The sequence below is a fragment of the Cupressus sempervirens genome, chromosome 4 (genome assembly GCF_028749045.1).
Source record: "Cupressus sempervirens isolate cs-2001-9-10 chromosome 4, ASM2874904v1, whole genome shotgun sequence".
NCBI lineage: Eukaryota > Viridiplantae > Streptophyta > Pinopsida > Cupressales > Cupressaceae > Cupressus > Cupressus sempervirens.
In genome coordinates this window covers 65,341,333-65,352,961 of record NC_143121.1, presented here as the reverse complement: position 1 = coordinate 65,352,961, position 11,629 = coordinate 65,341,333, and the positions used below count along the sequence as shown (strand labels likewise).

The 11,629-nt window shown below is 38.2% G+C and overlaps 1 protein-coding gene across 1 annotated transcript in view; it reads right to left on the bottom strand.

Annotated features, from left to right (window-relative positions):
- Nucleotides 1-1,045: 1,045 nt before the first annotated feature.
- The window catches only part of LOC149559960 (protein LEAD-SENSITIVE 1-like), a 73,311-nt gene continuing 62,727 nt past the window's right edge, over nt 1,046-11,629 (bottom strand). The window contains exon 2 of the mRNA XM_089824376.1: nt 1,046-2,164. Coding sequence (XP_089680502.1) covers nt 1,488-2,164 — 677 coding nt within the window. The 3' untranslated portion in view covers nt 1,046-1,487. The remainder of the gene's footprint in view (nt 2,165-11,629) is intronic.

Genomic DNA, 11,629 nt, shown 5'->3' with positions numbered 1-11,629 from the left:
CTTACATAAAAACCCTTAAAATGTTCGAGAATGCTAAACCCCAAAAATGGCTGACCAGAAATAAGGTAGTTTTGGAAGAAAGAAAGTAGGCACAGGTCTAGTCCAATATTGAAATCATGAACAATACCATATATGTGACTGGCCCAAATACTAAAAATCAAGTACATTGGAAACATACAGCGAACAACAAGTTTCATAAAAGTTGTTCTAATCAGTGAGAGGACTCGAGTATCTCCATAAATAAAAGTCTACGAACATCAATTTAGGTGAGAAAAATGCAATAACCAAGCCAGCCATAACTTTGTTAGCTAACACTTGCATATATTCTGCCTGTAAACATATTCTGATTTTGACCAATCTCTTGGTATCATTTACATATACAAGCAATGGAAATGCTTATGTGACAACAAAACAATAGAATGGGAGGAAAGCTAAAAAGTCAAAATCGCCAGTCTAGTCCTAATGGCATTTATTTGACCCAATCTTTTGGTTCTCTTTCATTCTAAAATTTATTCATTTTCAAAGCTCATTACTAACTGACATTTTCTTAAAATTCCAAATTACTGTACAAGGAAATGATACTCAGCAGACAACTCTAATCAATCCTTCTGAACTCCATAAGCCAGTTGCATTTTTAGAATAAAACATATTGGAATCAGAGGGCTTTTCTTTTAGTTTTTACATAGATTTGAAAATCCAAAGAACCCTTCATGGAGGAGGATGTACTGTATCCTACATATGGATCTTATTTTCATTAGTATCTACCCAGGACATGCATTTGACCTCATCCCTTACAAGCCACTGCTACCCATCAGATTTTCTACCATAGCCTCCTTATGGTTTAGCCTCGCATTTGCCACTCCACAACAGTTCAAAGTTGAAAACCTTTAATTATTCATCTTAAAGAGATAACTGACATGATTGTGTTTGTTGACAAATGATGCTATTGTAATTTGAAGGTAAGAATTAAAAGAGAGGAAAACCCAACAAGTAAAAGACATTAGAAAAACTATACATTAATAGGCATCACTAACACAAAAGGCTCTGTCCATCAATCATAATACCTGTTATATTTAAAATGGACGATCAAAAATAGTTCAGTATTTGAAAATATAGACAATTGATGGCAATTACCACTGCCTACACAAAAATCATAGCAACCTGAGATGCGAGGATATGGTTACTGATACACTATTCAGAATCAGTTTAAGCATGTAAAAGACTATGGATACAGCGACATTGTATATGAAAAAAACTCACCAGAATAGGTGGCTACAAATATGGAGATAGTTCTTCATACCTGTACTGTTGTTTCTAGAGACTGGCAAATACTAATGCATATCCACAAGATTGGTGTAATACCCAATCTGAAACTTCCATCGACTATGTACTCAAACAATATATGAAACCCTATAATATTGAAACGTTGAAGCTACAGATTCATAACAAAATGATTCTCTTAAGATAATTCCATAAAGAATAACACTTTACATTTGCACTTGCAACACTGGTTCTGCACTAACAGACGACATGACTGGCAAGTCATTAACACCAAGCCTAGCGGTCAAGCTCTCCACTTGAATTTTGACTGCATCCTTATGATTACCAATATCAGCAAGAGGCCTACTGAAGCAGTACACTCCACCTGCAACTGCTGTTATACCAGGTATGCTGGTTGTCAAAAAGTGCAAAGGGGATGAAAACACTGCAGCAACTGCAGCAAGGATTGATGCTGCTTGACTACCAACATTTACTCCGTCAATTACAAGCAAACCAGTTTTGCAGTAAATAGCAAAATCTTCACAGTTGTTCTTGAAGACATTGTAGTATCCAAATCCATTTTGAAGCAAATATGTTGCCTTATGCAACACTGTCTCAGGTGGGTCTGACTCTGCGAGTGTGCATGTCCCTCCTCGAGCTTTGGCAAGAAAGAAGCCTAGGTTGACTCCATATACAAAACGGTACAATGCTCCTCCATCAAGAAAATAATCAAGGCAATAGCAAATTACTCCATTGATATCTTGCTGATGTCTACATGCCTCACATGCTTTAGTAGTCTTAGAATAGCTTGAGCTTATCAAAAGCAGATCAAGCAATGCATTGTCTTCCGATTCAGCTTTTCCTCTGGTAAAATGAGTGACCTTGTTGTCTCCAACATAAATACCTGCAATGCATGCAGAATTTTAAGTATAAGCTAAATAGAAGAAAGAAACCCGACACAAAGTGCAAAGAAACATGACAATATCACTGCTTACATTTATCTGTATGAACAAAAAAATGGCTAGCTTGTCATTTTCAAAATAGAATTCAGAGAGTTGAAGAAACACAATGATAATGAAAACAATACAATTGTAAGCATGAATATCCACAGCCCAAATAAAAAAATTATGTTTCTGAGAATTTTTGCATCAGACCAAAACAATTATATGATGCTGAGAACAATACCAATGTTCAGAGTCCACACCATTTCTAAAATATTTAAACCAAAGTAACAAGAATCGGAATCGGATCGGAATTGGCAAGGCCGAATCAAATCGTGAATCGGCCATGAATCGGAATCGAATCGGCCATGAATCGGAAAATTTAAAAAACCCTTGAAATTTAGTGAGTAACTTATTTCATAAACCCTTTATCGCTGATTCAATTCACCGATTCACAAAAAATTGTTTGGCTTGAATCGAATCGCCAAATCACGTGAATCGCATGAATCGCCGTGATTCTTGGAACTATGATTTAAACAATAAGGGAGTATTTTTATACAGAAACAATAAACTACCTATGATGTAAATTTATGCCATTTATACAATGGTCAAAAGCCTATGCCCCTCCCCAAAGTAACCCCATGAATTGTACAAGACATTTCAAGTTTGTGGACATGGGTAGGATATTTCCCCAGCCCATCCACCTTTTTTTTTTAAATTGTGAACATCCCCATGACATTAAATAGATTTCAGGGTACATTAGGCAACAGCTAACCATCCCTGGCACATACAGATTTCACCCATTTGCCTTGAGGGTAGCTAGCCATCCCTAACACACCCGGGCAAGTTTTAGTTACTTCTTTAAAAAGAACCTTACAACCTTTCAAAGAAGAAGCCCACCAACATCTGGTGTAGGAGGCAGTATAGTAGGCATTAAAGAAGGCTATATCATCTGCCAATCCCATCTCCCAGCAAAAGTCCCAGGAAAGCTATCCAAGAGTTTAGAAGGGCCATTCTCCCAGGAAAGGAAGGCCATTGTAGGTCAGTAATAAATCATTAGTATACTTAATGCTAAAAGTTGTTAGTAAGGAAGTCAGGGTAGTTTATTGTAGCGAAGGGATGTGTTTATTAGTTTACTTAATCAACAGGAATAATACGTAAGGATTGATCCATTTAATGAAAAAATAGATTTGTATGGACTATTTGGAATCAATAGAAGAAATCATTTCCTTCGCATTGCATGGTACTATGGTATCATATATGTATATTGTAATTAATTCATATTGTCGATATAGTAGATAGAAGTACTGGTTAAGACGGTAGCTTAGAACCAATCTACATTTTTGGCGCCGCTACCTATTTTCAAACCTAGAGGTCTTGTGATCATAACTTCACGGCAATGGAGGTGATGGAGTGATGGGTCACCTATTCCTACAGCAAGTACTAGCCACAGACAGTGATGTTGAGGAGGACAAAATAACAAGGGAGGATCAAGTAATACAAGATCTGGTGCAAGTGTCAGAAGTTTCACTCAATCAATACGTGCAAAAGGAAGCTCGGGAGAGAGAGCATGGTACATGATGAATTTTCAGTCTCATCAGTAGTGTACGATCTCCTTGGACAAATAGCTCGTCTGCTGGCAAGGAATCTAATACAGTTGGAGGAACAATGTGCCAAAGTGCAACCTAAACAACAGAGGCAACAAGTGCTCCAACAATTGGTCGAAAGGAACCAAGGAGAGACACAAGAGCAAGACACTTCGCAATGTAGAACACATAGCCAATGAAACAATTAATGACCGTAATCCCAAATAAAGACCCAAGGCAATTAGTAGAGGAGACTGAGGGAGAAGTTGCATTACGATGGACCTTACACATCAGAGAGCGCAAGGAGAGGCATTGCCATCTAAGGGGACTTAGTGAGCCAGAATGAAGGAGTCAACTAAAGGAACCAACTCACTTTAAATCGGAGGCAGAGAACCTGATTGAAACTACCATAATAGGAATAGCAAACTTGGCTATTTCCAAAGAACCAGAAACAAGGGGGTTGAGTGGACAAACCTAGAAACACCAAAACAAAGAGAGTATCAAGCAAGCCACGAAGGTAGCTCCAACTGGAGGGAATAAGAGGTACACGGGAAAGGAGGAGAAGTAACCTTGCCTACAGTAAACACACAAGGTAGTAGTCGACATACTAGAATGGCCAAAATGACAAAGGAACAAAAAATTCTGAGATTCATAGGCAATGGGTCAAATCACTTAGCACGTCACTACAAGACATGCATAATTATATGGCAAGCAAATGGAGAGAATGACCAAGATGAGTGGTTGAGAGCATTTTCGGCCACTCTAAGGGGGATTGCCATAGACCGATATACCAAAGAATCTCAAAATGCCCTTTGAAGAAGAGTTTAGATATTACTGGATGATAATGAAATAGTAACCAAAATACATAATACCGAACAAGGAAAGAATGAATCAATACGAGCCTACAGTTGGAGACTATAAAAACTAATAGGAAAATTTGAGATAAACAAGCACCATCCCTAAGGCGGAAGATGAAGGTGGTACCAGCATCCTCCTACACATGCCTACACATGTACCATCGTCATTGAAAGTGAAAACAAGACTTCAAAAGGAAGAAAGCATGGGAGCGATAGTGGCAGCACAGAAGGAGAGAGTGGAGAAGAATACAAGACAATATGGGCATTAAGAAGAGATATGATGTGAATGATGGAGATGGTCGTCAAGAAAGAAGCAACAAAAGAAGCAAAGGAGCTTTGGTGTACTAACTACCAACTGGAGGGTCACACAAACGCCAATTGTCCAAAGAAGGCATTATGTGACATATGCCAAGTACAACAACATTCCATTAAGGAATGCCACTATAACCTAAAGGCAAGAAGTGCCCTTTTATTCTTCACCCAAGGTGAACAAGCCACGCCCCCCTCCACACCATCAAGAAATACAAACATGGAGGTATCGCCAGGAGGGTATCACAAAATTCGACAGGGAAGTAATAATAACAGCAATACTAATACACCTCAAAGCCACATACAATACAGAGCTCAAGGATGCCCCATGATACAATTTCAGAGATCTGACGAATGGGGTTATTTTGCACATGACTACCAAAGTGGAGTACAAAGTGGAGAGATGTGCAAATGGTGTGGACTGATAAATCGTGAATATGCAGACTGTCCTAGACAAAAAATAGTTAACATGATTGATATTTCAAAAGCAAGGAGGGAAGTCTTAGCCATTACAAGGACACAAGCTAGAAAACTCGCATATTTGGATGTGAGTACAAAGAAGGAGAAACTAAAGGAGGCAAGAAAAGACATCCTAGAGGCCACAAAAATAGGATAGGTTAGTAGCACAAACCCACTCCCTGTAAATCAACATCAAAGCCAACATTATCCAACAAATGTTGCAAGCTCCCATACCGGTGAGGGTAGCGGATTTGCTAGAGACTCTACCACAATTGAAGGTTGCTATTACAAAAGAAGAAAGTGATCAAGAGGAGAAACCAAAGAAAGGGGAAAAAGAGGAATCAAGGGGAGAAAAAGACATGAATACTCCGTTCACAATAATAGTGGGGAGGACACCTGCCATTGTGGAAATGGAAATAATTGCTTGCAAATTAACAAACATTATCATGGATGGAGGATCTAGTGTAAACATCCTTCCTAAAGAAACTTGGAAAGCCTTGGGGAAACCAACCCTCCAGCCACCTACATTCCATCTGGTAGGAGCAGAACTACACGAAATCAAGCCCACCGGAACATCGATGGGACTAAAAGTGGTGATTGGTATGCAACAATTCTCCCTAGATTTCGTAGTTATTGCTTTAGAAAAGAAAGAGTATGATGCACTTTTAGAGAGAGGTTGGCTTATTATGGCTACGGCTATTCATAATTGGAAAAAGATTACTCTTTCCATTGAAGCAAAAGAACAGAAATATGTAATTGATCTTCAAAACTAGACAGTGAGTCAAGAGTTAGCCTCAGATTCAGAAGCAAAGGGTGAAGAATGGGACAAAGGTGAAGGAGTAGAACCTGATGAGGAGGGCATATTAAGATTAGCGAACTTCTTAGAAGATGAAACTAGCTCTTTCAACAAGTTATTTCACTAGAATATGGAAGGTTATGACGTCTTCCAACCAGATTGCAATATGTTACAAATTCATGAAACAAAAACTGAAGTAAACAGATCAAAGCTTAAAATTTATAAAGAAAGAAAATAGGTGTTTCAAATTAATGTGTTGGAAGTTGAGACAAAAAATGAAGACAATTTTTTAAACCCACAATAGCAATCACGTAGGAGAGGTGATATTGAATTTTACTTATGAAAAACAAAGATAAAGAAAAAATAAAGGATATGAGGAGAAAAAATAAAAGCACTAAAAAAGAAACTAAACGTAAACATAACTCTAAGAAGATATTATAGAGCAATAACAGGGAAGGAGAGCTCAAACATGAGCAAAACTGAGGAAGAGCACAATAGGAGTAAAATCGCACAGGAGGAAGGAAACAAATCAAATATCTTCCATGCAGCTAGTAGTCATACGGGAGGAAGAAAATTCCATACAACCAAAGGACGTACAAGCAATAGGAAGGGGAGATGTTGTACGACACAAAACCACACCAGTATGCCATGCAAGGAAGGAAGCCCCTGTTACAACCTCTATTGTAGGAACGAACAGAAAAAATAACACATAGGTGAAAGAGTGTGAATGGCAAGAGAAACAAATCATACAAACCACTGTATGAAAGCAACAAAGATTGTACGAGTCATATGAATGTGGAGTAATGCAAAAGAGGAAAGGAAAGATATAGGAGGACACATAATAAAGAATAATTGGATAGAAGAAAACATAAGAGAAGAAAAGACAATTAAAATACTTCACAATATGGTGAAGACCAGCATAGGAAATTCCACCAAAAGCACAATCATAGACTCACGGGAAGAAAGAGGAAGAAATAGGTTATAGGGAAAACACATGGCCTCCATGAAGAGAAAGGTAAGGGGAAAAAGCAATGAAGAAAGAACCACAACAATGAATATCACATTTGAAATCGTTTCTGGAAGTCAATGTCATGCATGGTTGGAGAAGGGCGAAGACAACCATGTGTTGAAGGTTGCATTGCAAAAAGCAAAGGTAGACAGGATTATTTTTATGCCCATTTTTATTTGAAAGAATTTGAACTGTGCTTAGAACAATGATTGCTAGATATGATAACAAAGGGCACAAATCCAAGATTCAATAGTTGCAGCAAACTGTTACAATTTCTTATTCTCCAAAAGAAGTAAGCAAGGTATTTGGAGTTCCAAATAGAAGGCAAGACCCCGCCAAAACCCCATCTAAAATGTCAACAAAGGAAAAGAAAAAATCGCTCCAGCTGATTTGTAGAGATGACCTTACAGAAAACAAATGGGAAAGTATCTAGAGTAAGAATAACTGTAGGGGTTTGAAAAAAATACCTTTATAGCTAATACAAAATGGAAATGCATCATGCATTTGGCCAAGAGAAAACTCACAGCAGAGAGTGGAACCTCTAATATAGCCATATGGATGGTGCCCTTGGTAAATGGATTGAATATGGGAAGGATTTACAATTGGGCCCAACTTCTCTCAGGAGTCAAAAGGAATGAAACAATTTCTAGAAGTAAGACATAAGACTTTCTACATGCCCCAACATGCCATATCCATGTTTCTAGAAGCCCTTTGCACATAGGCAACTCCAAAGCATTTGGGGGACATTTAGTCCAACAAACAAATTAGAACCCTACCGATTGGCAATGAGTTACTGGCTGCACCTTGACACATTCGATGTTGGGAGTGCGGAACCTAGAAAGAAAAGAATAAGGCGTGAAGCTTTCATCAATACATGCAACACAGAGGAAGAGGAAGAAAGCTTAGATGAAGAAGGGACAACAACAGAAGATGCAACTTCAAGTTCCAAGGAAAATGAAATTTGGCTGGCACATATCACAAACAACACCCTTAGAGGAACACCCAGAGATGTCACATTTCTACTAATTGAAGGACCACTGCCAAGAGTCATACCAGAATAGGCAATTGAATTCCATGGAGAAAAGACAACCCAAGGCACCGCAAGGATACAACGTACAAATGTGAGATAACAAGGCAATTGTATGCCATATAGGAGTGACCGTACGGCAGAGGGTGAAGGGATTATTCGTATGAGAGTGGTGGGAGGTAACACCATACAAAAGAAGAGGGTTCTAGAACTAAAGTTGTAGGAGGCATCCATACGGAAGAAGAGGATCCCCATTTAGTAAGAACAGGAGGAGGTATCCATACAAACTTAAAAGATGGCAACTATATGACAACAATAGGAAATGACTCTATACGGCAACAATGGGAGAAGACAGCCCTTGGAGGATGTAAAGCATGCACTAGCAGAAGCCAACCACAAGATACAAGATGGATCCGGCAAGATAGTGAGAAGTCAGGCATTCTTCAATTGGGGAGCCAAAAGGATAGCATTCACTGCGTCACAACTTTCATCAATAGCACAGTTAGTTCCCATTGAGCAGATGCCACATGCCAAGGTGGTAGATATAAAATCATGCAAAAAGGCACCTCACACCATTAACACCACCACTCCACAGGGAATAGAAATAGCTCAACTAATTGCCCTAGTGGTCACACCTACACCTGCTGAAATTAGTAGAATGGGGATACAACAAACACCCAGTCATCAAAAGAATAGCACTGGATAAGGAGGGGAGGAGGATATAATGGATGAAGCAAACAAGCTTTTGGAAAACATTTAGATGGAAGTAAAAGTACCCCCACCCTCTCTTACTATGATGAGAATAGGACACGTATGGGAAGAGCAATAGGGTGAGCAAACTGAAGGGGAAGATAGAATGAAAGCAGAAAGTCCACACCCATAAGGCGTGGAAGAAGGAATAACAAAAGGTGGGGAACTATCATTCGAAGATAGAGCATAGAGATTCCTAGTGGAATTAAATGTCATATCACAGACTACCCAAAATATAATTAAAAGGGCAAAGAAGTCAGACATAGGAGCAATAGTTAAGGTAGTAGAATCACTGCTAATGTAGAAAAAATGCTGTGAGGAATTGAGCACACTTCTTGGAGGACGTGTCAAAAGGGAAGAAGAGCTAGAAAAATGGAAGATGCCACATAGTACAGACATACATTTAGAACCACTTTTATGGAGCTACAACATGCCAAAAGGGAGGTAACAAGGATCAAAGGAGAACGAGCTCTTTCATGGACAAAAATACAAAAATTAGAAACAGAGTGGGAATTGGAGAGAGTTGCACGAGCAGAAAGACTAGCCACAACAACGAAAGATAGGATAGATGCTTTGAGGTTACTACAGCTAACATAGGAAGCAACTAGCCATAGAAAGGGACCCAAGACTTTCTGAGACAACCATGCACCACCATTCTAGGGACGTCCTCGCAACCTTCCTCTTAAACATTTGTGAATTGGTTAGCTCATTTTTGTCTTAATCATTTCGAAGACAACTACTTTTGGCGGAGGGGGGATAATGTAGTTCGGAAATAAATCATTAGTGTACTTAATGCTAAAAGTTGTTAGTAGTGAAGGGATGTGTTCAATGGTTTACTTAACCAACAAGAACAATATATAAGGAATGATCCATGTATGAAAGGGTAGATTTGTATGGACTATTTTGGAATCAATAGAAGAAACCATTTCCTTCGCATTGCATGTCACTATGGTATTATATTTGTTTAATGCAGTTAATTCAAATTTCTGGTATAGTAGGTAGAAATACTGATTAAAACAGTAGCTTAGAACAAATTTACAGCCATTCTCTATACAACTAAGCAGGAAGACCCATCTATCAAACCAGGCAGGAAGACCAGTCATTCCCCCTACTAATCTAAGGGTGCCCTTGTTATTTAAAGGGACAAGACCAATCAATATTGAGGCCTTATCTGGTTATATAGGTTTATGACATGCCCATTGAAGATATACAAAAATATTATGAAAATATGCACAATGAAGATCTATGTGGTTTTGAACGATTTCATTTGAGCTTGGTGGTAAGGGCTCTACCACTCAACCCCTCCCAATATCATGACACTGAGTGCACCAAGGGCACTGCTACTTGACCCCACTTGAGATGTTGCCAACAAACTACAAGTCTAACCAAGTAATAGACCAATGATTAATCATAATCACAAAATTTACAAAATGCATATCCCTTCTTGTGGATCTTTGCATCCTCACACTCCAAGTCATGGTCAAGGATTGATTTATTCCATACATTGGATTGCTAGTTCAATATGCCTTGACCAATACACTCTATAGTCCTTAAGCCATTGACTATGAGTCAAGTCATAGGTAGAAGCATGTATAATGCAAAATATATCAATCATGCTCACCGCAGGCAACTCACAAAAGTTTAAAACAACTGCATCTATTATATCCCATCTCAAGTCAAATTGGAATATAACTTGCTATCTTTTTAAATAACAATTCCTCTTTGTTAATGAGTCTGACAACAGAACATGGTCTTAAAGGCTTTAGGGAAGCATCAATAATAAATCCCTCACCTAAATATACAAACCAATTGGGCATCTCTCTCTCTCTCTCTCTCTCTCTCTCTCTCTCTCTCTCTCTCTCACTCTCTCTCTCTCTCTCACACACACACACACATTAGATAGATAGATAATATCACATTTCTTATTTAATTACCAATGCTTACAAATTTTTTAATTAAGTCTATGATGAATGCCTAATAGCTATCCCATAGCATCCCCTACAAAAGTGGCCTTTATAAAAACCTATCACAGAAGTGTGCCTTCCCATCCCTTGCCATCATTGTCCTAGATACTTGTAGAAGAATAATTAAAAAGTCAAATCTGCATAGTAAATAGTATTATATACAAATGACAACAAAGATATACAATAAAACTACATATTTTTTTATGCAAAATGATGCAAAAGAACTACAAACCATTCATCCTCTATTTGGGCCAATCATGCTCCAATTTGTTCATCACTAAAAAGGTAACAAAAATCTTCCTTGATAACCATCACTCATCCTCAATATTTAAGAAAGAAAGAATTGTTAGTTGATATCACATTTTCTTCAAGTGTATGTGATGAATAAAACTTTTTCTCAGCTATTACTATCTAAAACTCAACCAAGTCTTGTGTACTTCTTTACATCATGTCAGTAATATAGCACATTATATATCCTTTTAATATGTTGCATCTAGGATGCAATCTTCTCAAGCATTCTTGCCAATTGTGGTCATGAGGTGTAGTTAAACCCTTTGCCACCATGCAAATTGATGCAGTGCAAGGCAGAAGAATCCCCAAAGGAGATGTCCTAGCCCTAAGCAATAAAACCACACAGTGGAAACACAACAGCAATAAGAAACAATACAAGA